The sequence below is a fragment of the Martes martes genome (assembly GCF_963455335.1).
Source record: "Martes martes genome assembly, chromosome: 16".
Taxonomy (NCBI): domain Eukaryota; kingdom Metazoa; phylum Chordata; class Mammalia; order Carnivora; family Mustelidae; genus Martes; species Martes martes.
The window spans coordinates 50,064,073-50,079,220 of NC_137904.1; the positions used below are offsets into that span (position 1 = coordinate 50,064,073).

At 36.9% G+C, this 15,148-nt stretch overlaps 1 protein-coding gene across 1 annotated transcript in view; it reads left to right on the top strand.

Moving 5' to 3' along the window:
• The window catches only part of TANC2 (tetratricopeptide repeat, ankyrin repeat and coiled-coil containing 2), a 372,574-nt gene that overhangs the window by 205,024 nt on the left and 152,402 nt on the right, over window positions 1–15,148 (top strand). The window contains exon 6 of the mRNA XM_080825462.1: window positions 12,611–12,759. Coding sequence (XP_080681588.1) covers window positions 12,611–12,759 — 149 coding nt within the window. The remainder of the gene's footprint in view (window positions 1–12,610; window positions 12,760–15,148) is intronic.

Genomic DNA, 15,148 nt, shown 5'->3' on the forward strand with positions numbered 1-15,148 from the left:
TTGTTGAAAAATTTGTCTTTCTGCTTCTGATCTCCATCTGGCCTCATTTGACCTGTTACCATTAGCGTGGAGTGAAAAATGTCTGCTTTATCCAGCCACAAATCTCAAATGTATCTCATAGATCATTAAGATAAGTTCAGCGTTATTTTGTTTTCTAGTTTTATCTTAACTTCTACAGTAGCCATGAAAGCTCACTTATAAATATGAGTAGATGAAACTGATGTTTCTTTTGTTGCCAGGAAAAAAGTACTAAATAGGAAATAGGAGTAATCATGCAAAATGAGTAGAGAGTTTCTTTTCGTGTTTGAAGAGGATCATGAGACATAAGCTTACTACAGTCTGGGTTTATATTGCTTGGCTCTGTTGCAAACCAGTTTTAAAGGAATGTTCTTATCTGCTGGTCAATGTTTTATTAAAACATCAAATTTCAAAAGCCACACAATACATTTTTGTATTTACCACAAAATGACTAGTGTATATATTGAAGACTTACCCTTCTATTAATCCATGTAAATCATCTTTGGCTACTCTAGAACAGAAGGCTACCCTTAAAATCTAAAGGTATTATTTGTTTTATATAAGTAATTTTTCTATTTATAAGTCTTAAAGAACATTGGTTAGAATTCATATATGTACAAGTAAAACTTCCATTTCATTCAGGGACATAAAATATGGATGCTGTTTTCTGGCATCTTAACAAAACAATGATGCTGATTTTCTTCATTAAAATGAGTTCTCTACTATAACAAATGCCTTAGCTGGTCCCTAACCAAGTAACATTTTCTATAATGACAGAGAAGGTCTGCTGTTTGCCCTAGAGAAAAGAAAGAGTTAAGCTGTAGGTGAATCATCATGGCCTTTTTTCAGTGAAAGCTTTTAAATAACTATTCCTCAATCATTTCTTCTCAAGTGCCCAATCAAGAAAAAATAAACACTAAAATTATCAAAAACACCCATCTGGAGAATTTAATAGATTTTCTCCCTTATGCTTACAGTTGTATTCACGGTGCTTCCTGTAGTGCCTGGTACATAGTAGACTTTCATTCAGTGTGTGTTGAATGAATGAAATGAACCCCAAAAGTCAGAGGAAGGCAAAATGAAACAATTTAATATGTTATAAATGTATGTAAATGACAGATATTTCTCTCTACTAAGAATATATCTTTTCACTGTCTCATTTGCTACAAAGGGGTTCATAAGCTTGAAGAACTGGAGCCATATAACAAGCTGGAGCCCAGTTTGGGGAGAATGTGGCAGAGCCCGTGTGCCGGCTTCAGCACTTACTGTGACAAATAACAGCCCTGGTTTTAACAGCCATCCATTTCCCAATATTCTTTAGAAAATGAAAAAGTTTAGGTAATCATTTAAGAACTGAGAAATGAAAATGTTACCAGGTTTGCTTTGGGCCAAGCTAATCATAGGTTTTATAATTCTGTGAGAGAGAATGAATGGGTTTCTTTATTTGATTAAATGTAGTACAAATTTCTGAGTTTTGCAATAGATGAGAACAAGTGGTTTATAATTAGCAGATCATAAAGGAAAAATGTAAACAACCCGATGTGAAAATGCTAAGAGAATGTGGAGAATTAAGAGAGTCTATACACTGAGACTCTGTGTAGCCTGCCATGTTGCGGATGTAGATTAGGGGTTTGGATGCATTAGCTATTAGACATTCATTTCTTTTTTTTTTCCTTCATGTTCAGTTAGCCAGCATATAGTACATCATAAGTTTTTGTTGTAGTGTGCTGTGATTTACTAGTTGTATATAACACCCAGTGCTCATCGCATCACGTGCCCTTCTCAGTACCCATCACCCGGTCACCCCATACACAGTCGTTTCTTTACACAGTTTTAGTCATTGTCTAATCCCTCTGTGGTTGGGCTACAGAAGTAGCCAAATAGAAGACACAGTTTTTTGCAAATATAAAGTGTAAACCATCTCTGAAAGGAGAATTGGTATCATCAAGGAAAACAAGGACCAAAATGTTCAGCACTTGCTTTTTTACAGCATCCTCTTTCTTGCTTGCATTGTATTTCTCACGTATTTTAATTTACTATGATTTAATTAATGGACTGATTGATTTTCTTTTTTCCCCCAAGAGACTGTAACCCCCTTAAGAATGGAGGCTATGCCCGTTGTTCATAAATGTGTAGGTAACACCTGACACAGTGCTGGGGACATACAGAAAGTACTCAGTAAATATTTATTGAGTTAATGAATGCTTTCCTATATTGTCTGTCATCAGGATACTGTTAAAGATAAACGTAGGGGCTCCTGGGTGGCTCAGTTGGTTCAGCGTCTGCCTTTGGCTCAGGTCTTGATCCTAGGGTCCTCGGATGGAGCCCTGCATCGGGCTTCCTGCTCAGTGGGGAGTCTGCTTTTCCCTCTCTCCCTCCTTCCTCCTCATGCACTCACACACTCTCTCTGTCAAATAAATAAATAAAATCTTTTTTAAAAGATGAAAGTGAACAAAGTAACCATATAAACAGTTCATATACAGCAATCACCTATTTCCTGGCGAAATAATAAGGTGGTTGAGAACACGGGCCCAGGAGCCTGACAACCTGGACTTCAGCATTAACTCTGTCACTGATCTAACTCTGTAACCACGGGCAGGCAAGAACTGTCTCCATGTACCTCCCTTTTACTGACTGTAGGGTAGGGAACCTTGTGAAGATTAAGTGATTTAATACATGTAAAGCACTTAGGAAAGTACTAGACACTAATAGCCCAGTAAGTATTAGTTATCATTGTTATTACTACTAGTCTACTATCAATATTATTATTCTAGAAATAAATTTAAAACACTCTTGTAGAACAACATTAAATATGCTGCATTTAATCCGTCTTGAAATTAGAGCTCTATGTTTGTGTTGAACTGGCAAGTCATATAGAATGTGAATCTGGAGATCATTCTCTCAGCTCCCTCAGAGCTCCCTAGCTCTACTGTTATAAAACCAGCCTCATCCATTATAAGACTTCTGAATATAGCCTCGTTTAAGAGCCCTCTTCCCTCCTTTTCCTGCTTCCACCCTTCCAAGACAAGTTTAATTGTTTTCTCTGTGGTCTCCAGCACTTTCTTTATTTATAAAACATTTCTTGTATTCATTGGCTTCTCTCTCTCTCTGTACGTCATTGCTCTACTTTAAGTTGTTAACTGGTACAAGAGGAGTGGCCAAGTACTTTTTAATTTTATACTAAATTTTGAAATACGTACAGCATTATTTCTTTTTTCATAATTCTGATTTATTTCTTGGAGGAAAAAACAGTATCAATAATTGTTTCATTCTTAAACCCAGTGTCTTTAGTATATTTTCTGTTAAGTTTTAAAAATTGAACTATAGGGGTGCCTGTGTGACTCAGTGAGTTAAGCCTTTGCCTTTGGCTCAGGTCATGATCTCGGGGTCCTGAGATCGAGCCCCGCATCGGGCTCCCTGCTCAGCAGGGAGCCTGCTTCCCCCTCTCTGCCTGCCTCTCTGCCTACTTGTGATCTCTCTTTCTGTCAAATAAATTAATAAAATATTTTTAAAAATTAAACTATAAATACAGAAGGGCATACCAATCGTAATTATGTAGTCTTGATGAAATTCTCTGAAGCAAACCCCCACCTAACCACTACCTAGGTCAAGATATAGAATATTACCAAGCACTTTAGAAGTTTTCCTCGTGCTTCCCCCACATCATTATCTACTCTGTGAGTATAACCACTATACGACTGCCATTCTGTTATTTCCTTTCCCCGTTTTCACACTTTGTACAAATAAAATCACTTAGTATGTATTCTTTTGAATCTCTCTTCTTTTGTTCAATAGGATATTTGTTAGATTCTCTCTTATTGCTGTCGTATTTCATTGTGTCTATACTGTTAATGGACATTGTCAATTTTGGCTATTATGAACAACTCAGTGAATATTTGTTACATATATTTTGGTGCACCTATGTATACTTTTCCTTTTGGTAGATACCCAGCAGTGTACATGCTACAGTTTTCAGTACGTTCAACTTAAAATTTTTCCCAAATCTAATGCTACCAATTTGCAATCCCACCAGCACAGCAGTATTTAAGTATTTTTTTACACTGTATTGTCAGGGTTGTTTGTTTATTTGTTTTGCATGCTATTCTGCACTGTACATGTGCAGTGGTATCTCACTGTGATTTTTATTTTCATCTCCCAGTAATGTTTTGGGTTTTTGGGGGGAGGCAGCATTGTTTTTGTTTTTAGCAGGATTCTTTTCTTTTCATTTTATTTTATTTTACTTTATTCTATTGTGTTAGTCACGATACATCATTAGTTTTTGATGTAGTGTTCCATGATTCATTGTTTGCGTATAACATCGAGTGCTCCATGCAGTACATTCCTTCCTTAATATCCATCACTGGGCTAACCCATCCCCCAACCAGCCTCCCTTCTGAAACCCTCAATTTGTTTCTTGTAGTCCATAGTATTTCCCAATAATGTTGAACAGCTTTTCATATGCCTATTGGTCATTTGGGCATATTCTTTTGTAAATTCTTGTATAAATTTTTTGGTTCATCTTTTGATAAGATTGTCTTTATTTTTCTTACTGATATGTATGGATTCTCTGTATATTCTAGAATAAGCCCTTTGTTGGATATTTGAATTAGAGATTTCTTTTCCTACCATATGGCTTGCCTTCTTACCATCTTAATGGTGTCTTTGGTGAACAGAAGTTTTTCTTATCAATAAACTTCACTAAGAACCAGTCTTCTTTTGTGGTTAAGTGCCCTTTTTGTCCTGTTTAAAATGTCTTTGCCCAGTCCTAGGTCATGCAGATATTCTGTTAGTTTATCTCCCAGAAAATGTATTGTTTTACCTTTCATATTTGGGTTGTAATCCTTATGGAATTGAGCTTTGTATATGGTGTGATGTAGGAACAAGTTTTATTTTTATTCATATCATATTGATCCATCATCAATTACTGAAAATACTGTCCTGTTACTAAAATATGGCAGTGGCTTTCCCTTGTCCTAAATGAGGTGAATTATACATGTATAAATATGCTTCTTGATTCTTTATTCTCTTCCACTGGTCTTTTTATCTATGCTTGTGTCAGTCACATTCTATCTTAAGTGCTTTAGCATTATATTAAATCTTGATATTAAGTAATGAAAGTCATTCTTCTTCAAGTTTTCTTTACTATTCCTGGACCTTTCCATTTCTGTGTAAATTTTAGAATCCTTTATCTCTTACGGTGCTATATTCTTTATTCAGTGTTCTGGGAGCAAAGCCTAATGCATGAATACACTCATCCTAAACAGCTAAAATAAAACAAGGCTGTAAATTTAAATAGTTTTGATCAGCAGAGAATGTATGAAAGTTATATGATTTATTTCGTGTAAAATAGTCTTACAGTGATCACTTGTTTTGTTTATCATATTCCAAATTCATCATTATTAAAGAAGTCAGAGTAGAATTCCACTCAAGGAAAGTACTATCTTTGTTTACAGGCATACCTTAATTGGGTGTGTTTGGTCATAAAAATGCCTAGATGGTCATGGACAAGTCAAAAAGGTGGGTAAAACATTTGGTATGAAGAAGAGGATTTTTTTTTAAGATTTTATTTATCTATTTGAGACAGAGAGAGTGAGCATGGGCAGGGGCAATGGGGAGGGGCAGAGGAATAAGGAAGAGGGAGAAGTAGACTCCCCACTGAGTACGGAGCCCATCATGTGACTTGATTCCAAGACTCCAAGATCACCACCAGAGTTGAAGTCAGACATTTACCCAACTGAGCCACGTAGGTGTCCCATGAGGAATTTTGACAGCAAATATTTGGTAGGAGGATTTAAGAGGAATTTTGAGAGTTATGAGAGTAGGTACCCTGAGTAGAGGGGTGGTAGGGAGTGATGCCAGCGACACGGTAAGAGACTGGAATCAAGGATTACAGTATAACCTGGGGTTAAGAGCTTGAGTTCTAGATCCAAATTGCCTGGACAACCACTCATTACCCATATGAATGTGGGTAAGTTACTTATTCTTTCTGTGCCTACTTCCCTTATCTGTAAAATAAGGATAAGAATACTTACCCTTGTAAGGCAGTTAGGATAATTAAATGGGTTAGTATGTATAATACAATACTTAGAAACAGTACATGACATATAGTTAATCTTCATATGTGCTAGCTATTGTTTTAATTAATAAAGGATCATCTGTGTTATCATCTGAGATGTATTATATTTTTATTTAAGTTCTTCTGTGCCTTGTTCTGTTTCTCCACCCTTGACATACACAGTTCATCCCCAGTAAGTCCTATGTAAGACCAAAGTGTGTTGAAGACTGAAAAGATTATTAGAACCTAGTAGTACAGAAAACAAACCCCACACTCAGGAAAGAAACAATCTAAAGACTAAAACTTCATTGTAAGCCAGAAATTGAAGTAATTCTAGGAATTCTCAGAAATAACAGATTGCGGGCACCTGGGTGGCTCAGTCAGTTGAGTGTCTACCTTCAGCTCAAATCATGATCCCAGGGTCCTGGGATCCAGCCCTGCATCTATAGGGCTCCCTGCTTAGCAGGGAGTCTCCTTCTACCCCTGAGTCTGCCCCTCCCCCTGCTCATGCTCTCTCTCTCTTTCTCTCTCCCTCCCCCTCACTCTTGTGCTCTCTCTCTTTCAAATTAAAAAAAAGAAAGAAAGAAAGAAAGAACTAACAGATTGGACACTCTGTGTTGAGAGTACATCCAGTTTGACAAATTTTGAAAGGGAGGGTGTTTCAGAGTTTCTCAGCCTCAGTACTGTTAAACTGTTGAGGCTAGAGAATCCCTTATTATGGGGAGCTCTCTTGTAAAATGTTTATGTTTAGCAGAATTCCTGGTCTCTATCTACTAGAGCTTATGTCCACTCAAAACCTTGTACATGAATGTTTGTAGTAGCTTTGTTCAGAATATACAGAAATTGGAAACAACCCGAACGTCCTTCAGTAGGTAAATGGTTAAACAAAATGTGGGTACTTCTATGCAATGTATTACTGCTACTCAGAAATAAAAAAGGAACAAACTATTAAAACAGGCAACAATTTGAATGGATCTTAAAAGCATTATGCTAAATTTTTAAAAAGCCAGTCTCAGGTATAATTTTTTACTGTATGATAGTCTCAAAATCACAGAATGGCTCACAGAACTCAGGAAAACACTTGAATATTACCAGTTTATCATAAGGGATTTATTTTATTTTATTTTATTTTAAGTAAGCTCCATGCCCGACACAGGGATTGAACTCATGACCCTGAGATCAAGACCCGAGCTGAGATCAAGAGTCAGATGCTTGGGCGCCTGGGTGGCTCAGTCAGTTGGGCATCTGCCTTCAGCTCAGGTCATGATCCTGGGGTGCTGGGATCAAGCCCACCTTGGGCTCCCTGCTCAGCGAAGTGCCTGCTTCTTCCTCTCTTCCCTGCTCATGCTCTGTCACTATCTCCGTCGCTCTCTCAAATAAATAAATAAAATCTTTTTATAAAAAAGTTAAAAAAAAAAAAGTCAGGTGCTTAACCAACTGAGCCACCCAGATATCCCTCATAAGGGATATCTTTACTGATACAAATGAACAGTCAGATGAAGAGGTACATAAGGGGAGGTCCAGAAAAGTCCTGAGCACAAGAGCTTCAGTCTTTGTGGAGTTTAGGTGTACCATCCTCCCAGTGTGTGGATGTGTTTATCAACCTGGAAGCTCTCCAAACCTCATTGTTTAGTATTTTCATGGAAGTTCCATTATGTAGGTATGATTGATTAATCATTGACCATAGCTGATTAACTCAATCTTCAGCCCCCTTTCCCCTCCCTGTATGTTGGGGAGTGGGAGTGAAAGTTCCAACCTTCTAATAACATGGTTGATTCTCTGGTAACTGTTATTCTCTGATTCTCTGGTAACTCCCACAGCTGTTTAGTGGTCCACTAAGAGTCACCTCAAAAGGGCTTCTGAAAAACAAAACATGTTTCTCTCACCACTGTCACTCACAAAATTCCTAGAGTTCAGGAGCTCTGTTCCAACAACTGGGAACAAGGACCAGATATACATTTCTTATATCACAATATCACATATAAGCAATATGGCTGTTAATAAGTTGTCTCTCATTTAGACATTCTCACTATTTGTAATATTACTTTCTAGTGAGTGAGCCGTATAACTTACTAGCTGGGCACATTGATTCTGGAGTTAGGGAGCCTGGGTTCTAAACCTGGCTCTATCATTTATTGCTTGTCCCTAAGTTTTCTCATCTGTAAAATGAGGATGATAATACCTATTTCATAAAGTTGTTATAAAGACGAGTTAATATTTGTAGATTGTTCAGTGACTTGTACATAATAAGCACTATATGTTAAATAAATGAATCATATAATTTAATGTCTTATTTTCCACATAGAGTATAAACTTTAAAATCAGTGACTGTACCTCCTCCACATTATCTAAAGCCTCATAGTACCTGGTGTTATTAACATGTACATAGAAAATACTTGATAATTGCCAGAATAAGTCCTAGAAGAAAATGAAGTGGAGCCCCAAAATGTCTAAAGGTCAGGAATCTATGCTAAGAAGAATTTGGAAAAGCTTAGCTAGTTTAATCTATAGAAGGGGAAAAGGGTAATTCATCCATTTGAATATAGCAGTTACCTTTTTTTTTTTTTTTAAGATTTTATTTATTTGACAGAGAGAGATCACAAGTAGGCAGAGAGGCAGGCGGGGTATGGGGGGGGAAGCAGACTCCCTGCCGAGCAGAGAACCCAATGCGGGGCTCAATCCCAGGACCCTGAGATCATGACCCAAGCCGAAGGCAGAGGCTCAACCCACTGAGCTACCCAGGCGCCCAGTAGTTACCTTTTTATGAAGGAATAAAAGGCTTTCATTCTTGAGGTGAGTCGGGGGGGCAGCAAGAACTGTGTAAACTTAAATATTTGTAAATAAAAATAACCTCATTGGTTCTATTATATCTGTTCTGTGGCAGAGAATCTATTTTTGTTGACTCTTGGAGAGGAAGTAGGGAAGAGAAAATAAAGCCTGCTTTTCTATTCTGACATAAATTCAGTTAAAGTTCTGTATAGATTTTCCACAGATGCACCACTTGAGTTCAGCAATAGTATGCAAAAATATACAAATAGTCCCTTCCTCTGACCCCCAGCTTATAACTTTAGTAGAGAAGTTAAGATAAATGTAAACTGAATAATAACAATGTTAATCACATTTTCTTGCCATATGGAATGGTTTAATGTGTAAGACTGAATATTAAGAAAAAATTAAGAAGCTATTTTGGCATCAAACCATATGACATTATAGCTGATGCTTCTTGTGTTAAAAGGATATGTCTCTCTCTAAAAAAGATTTTTGTAATGTCCTGTAGAATCTGTGCTTCTGTGGATTGTTATAAAGTTAGATTAAATGCATCTAAATGTCAACAAAATCTGAAAAAATGTTAACCATGAGTCAAGTTAGTATAAACAGGTAGTTTAAATAAATTATTTCTACATCACATTTAGAGTAGATCATATTGCATTCCTTGGCTCCTTTTTGTGTGATTTCTATAAATTCTCTTTTTTCACTTGATCTTAGCCAAAAGACTGAGAAACGATGATAAATTCTCGATTTGAAAGTAAGTTTATCTTGATGGTGAGTCCAAGGAAAAACCTCATACTGACTTTGTTTAGCATCCCTCAGTGAAAAGGTTTGAAAAAGAATGATTCCTATAGTTGGTGACCACTGAAAAATTGCCTAAATAGAAAAAGAACCTAAAAAAGCAAATTGTATGAAAAGAATGTAGCAGTCTCTAGATAGAGGATTAAAATGAATACCAATGATCAGGAATTTGGGAGGGGGGTTGTATAAATTTCAGGGCAAAAATGAACTTTAATGGGGTTTCTTTTTGGAGTGATTAAAATATTCTGGTATTAGAAAGTGATGGTGGTTGTGTAACCTTATGAATATATTAAAAACCATTGAACTGTGCAATTCAAGAGGATAGAGTTGATGGTATGTGAATTATATATCAATTTTTAAAAAATTACCCTGGGGGCACCTGGGTGGCTCGGTTAAGCGTTGGACTTGTGATTTTGGCTCAGGTCATGATCTCATGGCTTGTGGGATCGATCAAGCCCTGCATAAGGCTGTGTGCTCAGTGGGGAGTCTGCTTGAGATTCTCTCTCCCTCTGCCCCTAGGCTCCACTCTCATGTGCACGTGTTATGTTCTCTCTCTCTCTCTCTTAAAAAAAAAAAAAAAATGACTCTGACTGTGGGGGACATGCTAGTCAGCCTCCTGTGGCATGGGGTAGGACCCCAAGCTGGGGGAGTAGAGCACTTGTGTGCAGGATGGCAGTGAGCAGCAGTGACATTTGTATTTAAAGGGGGAACAGATTAAGTAAGGATAGTGAGAGTCAGATTTCTCACAATAGGAGAACTATGGGAAAAAAGCTTTGGGGAAAAATAAAACCTAAATTAACCTTATGGTATTGAATTGGAATTAGAGCATCACTGGGAACTTTTGGGGTATATGTTTGTGTACAGAATTACAAACAAAAATGAATATAAGGATGTATGAATGTGTATGTATATATACATGTATGTATGTACATGATTATACTGCCTAACTCTGTCCCAGTGGACCTGGAGGTCAATGGCATCCTAACAGCCATAAGCATACCTGATATTCTAAATGCCTTTCTCCACTAAAAATAACCAGGGCTTCTTGGAAAAACATCTGATTCTAAGGCTAGGGCAGGGAAAGTAAAAGATGATCCTGGAACTTCTTATTGTACCAGAAAGAAAAGAAGTACTCAGAAAATGACACAAGTATTTCCAAAGGTTACAAGAGACACACTGAAACGGCTTACCCTGGCCAAATCTGGAACAACAAAATAAATAACGATAGTAACAGATTGTAAGTCAGTGAATATATAGGAATCATTAAGTTCGGATAAATAAGTAAGGAAAAGAAACTAAGCTGTAGAAAGAGTGATGGGTTTAGAAAAATTACTATTTGGCATGATAGTAATTAATTCAATCAAGAAGCATTAGTGAATGCTAAAAAAATAGTGGGCAAAAGTTCACTGAGGAGAGTCAGACTGATACTTTTACACCAGTGTCTATACGATCATTATTCTAATATATAACATATATAGAAATATATATATATGATATATTCTAATATCTAATAGATAAAAACAACCCCCAGGTCCAATATCAGTTGAATAAACTATGGTAATATACATACAATGGAATATTATTTATTCATAAAAAGGAATGAAATTCTGATACATGCTACAACATGAATGACCCTTGAAAACATGCAAAGTCAGTTAGGCAGGATCTCAAAGGACAAATATTGTGTGGTTCCACTTACATGGTACCAAGAAAAGGCAAATTTGTAGAGATAGAAAGCAGAATAGAGACTAGTTGGGGCTAGTAAGAGGGGGGAATGGGAAGTTTTTATTTAATGGGTACAGAGTTTCTTTAGGGGAAGATGAAAAAGTTCTGGAAATAGACAGTGGCAGTGGCTGTACAACACTATGAATGAGCTTAATGCCACTGACTTGTACATGTTAAAATGGTTAAAATGGAAAATCATGGTATATATTTTTTATCACAAACATTTTTTAATTTAAAAACTTGTTGATATATTTATGTAGACTCAAAGTAAACCCCCCCCACACAGAATACTTATTAATTACAAAGAGAAAAGTATAATTTTAGAATGGCAGAATATAGCAAACACTACTATAACCAAGCGATCAAAGTTAACAGAGCATCACTTTTGTGATAGTTCTGCCCAAAATGCATAACCTGAGTCAAAGTACAAGGTAACAGGAGATAAATTCGAATTGAGGGACACTGTACAAAACAACTGGCCTACAATTTTCAGAAGTGTCAAGGTCATGAAAGTTAAGAAGACTGGAGGACTGTTCCAAATTAAAAGAGTTACAAGAGAACTGAGAATGAAATGCACTGAATAACACTGAAATGGATCCTTTTGCTAGAAAGGACGTTGCTGGGACAAAACTTGAACGGGATCTGTGGGTGAAATCATAATAATGCCAAATGTTAGTTTCCTGACGTCTGTGCTGGTGCTGTGATCATGTAAAGAGAATGCCCTTGTTTATAGGACACACTAACTGGGGATGATGTGACATCATGTCTATACTTTCAAATGGTTAAGGGAAACAATGTTCTTTTTACTATTCTTGAAACTTTTTTTGAAGTTTAAACTTATTTCAAAATCTTTTGAAAAAAAGAATATTTACACAAACTGTAAGAGAAAAGAAAAAGAAGATAAAAGAACTTGAATGAAGGTGGGGATTGTGGCTGGAGCTAGATCCCAAGACTAGAACTGAATTGGAACCCTAACTGCCAAAGAAATAGGAAACTTCTCCTAGTTAGTAAATTACAAACATTCTCTTAAACCCAGGTTTCAAGTAGACACGTTGAGGATAATCGGAGGAAACAATATTTCAATTGTGCAGAAGTGGGAAAATCAGCTTCTAGGCAGGGACCTGGTAATTTTGGATTTAGAACTAAAACAAAGGAAATGACCAAATTAAATATAAGAATAGCTGTGGGACGAGGCCATTTTATTTTGAAAGACTCAAGTGTTTCAATGTCTGTCTGTTTTAGGTGATGCTGAACAGGAACTTGGTCCCCCTCCATCTGTAGATGAGGCAGCAAACACACTCATGACTCGTCTGGGTTTCCTCCTTGGAGAGAAAGTCACGGAAGTTCAGCCGGGTGACCAATACAACATGGAGGTACAGGATGAAAATCAGGTAAACTGCTTGCTGTCACCTGCAAAATGTGGAATAAATCAGCCTGTTATATCAGGAACAATGTTGCAGGGTGTGTGTATGTCTGCATCCCAATGGTTGAATGACTTTTTTTTTTTTTTTTTTTTGGTTGAATGACTTTTGAGGCCTGAAGATGTAGCTTAACTTTCTATCATCACTGTATTGCTTTAGTTTATGAAACACCTTTTAGTTTCATTCTTAGGTCTAAAAAGTCACTTTAAAGTTTTGATTCATTATGGAATGAATGAGGAAATTATTAAGTGCATAAGCCAAGAAACAGAATTGACCTTTATGTGAGCACTGCACCCGGAAATTATAGAATATACATTGTTTTCAGGTACATATGGATTATCTACCAAGTTGACAATATGCTGACCAGGTCTCGATAAATTTCGGATTACAATTACTGTGATCATAGTAGAATTAATCAATTACAAAATGATAACCTTAATAATAGCTAGAAGATAATTTAGAAAATCCCCCAAATATTTGGCTATTAATCTACTTCTAAATAGCCTTTCAGTCAAAGAAGAAATCGTAAGAAATTAGAAAATATTTTAAACTGAAATAATAACAAAATATAACAAAACTTATAGTATGTATTAGTAACATATAAAACTTACTGTTAAAGAGGTGCTTTAAAAATTTAAATTTGAATACATAATTAGAAAAGTGAAAATCTGAAAAATTAATAATCTATTCATGTCAGAAAGTTTAAAAATATCAGCAATGTGAACATTTATTTCATAGATTTTTTTTCTTCTAGCTATTTTTTACTTTAAATATAGCAACGGAAGTAGACTCAGATTTATTTTTGTGCTCATTTTTAAAATGTATGTCCTGTAGTGAATCCTTTATTCTAGAAGATGACAGTTTGAGATCATCTTGTATATTCTTCGCAAATATTTGTAAGGATTCTGTGTCCTATGTTAGTTTTGTCACAAAATAAGACAGTCTTTAAGGATTATATTTATAGATCATGTGGATAATATTCAGGTGTTCCAGAGCTCTCTCCTCTGACTTCCCTTTGCTCATTCCCTTGGTCATTGGTTTTGCTGACTGCACATTATAATCACCTGGGCAGTTTTTATAAAATTCCGGTGCCTGGAGATTCTAATCATACTGAAACTCCTCCATTCCTTTTTTTTTTTAAATACTCTCTTAACTCCTGAATTGCCTCTGGCCCTGCCTTTCCCCTTAACTCCAGTGTATTTCCAGCTACCTGTACTCCCTTTTCTACGTGTGTCCAAGACACAGCTCAAACCTAACATGTCAAAACCTGAACCCTTACATTGTTTCCCAGAACCTGCTCCTTCTGCAGTGTTTTCAGTCTGAGTAGTTTGTACCACTTTCATGCTTTGGACAAAAGCATCGGAGCCCTTCTTGAGTTTTCACTGTCAGATTATTCATTCACTCTTTTGGCAAATCATGTAGGCTTTGTCTGCAAAATATATGCTGAATCTGCTCCTTTCTCTTTATTTCCACTGCTACACCTGAGTCCAGGTCATTGTCCTCTTGCCTGGGCTACTCTGATGGTTACTGGACTGTAAGGCCTGGAACTTTTTTTTTTATTTTTTTAAGATTTTACTCATCTATTTGAGAGAGAGAGTCAGAGATAGTGAGAAAGAAAAAGAGCATGAGTGGGGAGGAGAGGGAGAAGCAGGCTCCTCGCCAAGCAAGGAGCCCAACTCAGGGCCAATCCCAGGATCCTGGGATCATGACCCTACCGACCAAGCCACCCAGGCACCCCTGGAACTTTCGCCTGTTCTATTTACTGCTGTATCCTCTGCATCTAGAATAGGGTCTAGCATTGGCAGGTGCTCAGTAAATATTTACTGAATGAATAAATAACCTCCTAATAGGCCTCTGCTTCCACTCTTGCTCCTTTGTAATCTGTTCACACAGTAACCAGAGTGATCCTTGTAAATTGTGAATCCGATCCTTTTGCTTCTGTGCTCGCAATCTTCCACTGTTTTCCCATCACATTTAGAGTTGAATCTAAAATCTTCAGCATGATCAGAAAGGCACTGCCTCATCTGACCCCTTGCTACTACCTCTCCTACACTGCCAACTCTTCTCCCTTTGACCTGCAGCCTGCAGCATCACTGGCCTTCCTGTCATTCCTCTGACACAGAGCATTCCTTTAATACTGGAAAGCACTCCCCTCAGAACTCACTTGCTCACTTCATTCAGTGCTCTGCTCAAGTGTTACCTCTTCAGGGAAGCCTTCCTTAACTGCTGTCTCTAATAGCACCTGCCCGTCATTATGGCCCCTTATCCTGTTGTTGTTTTTTTAATAGCTCTTAATCATTAATTTATTACACTCCATATTTAATTGTGGATTTCTGTTTTTGTTTTATTGTGTGTCTCT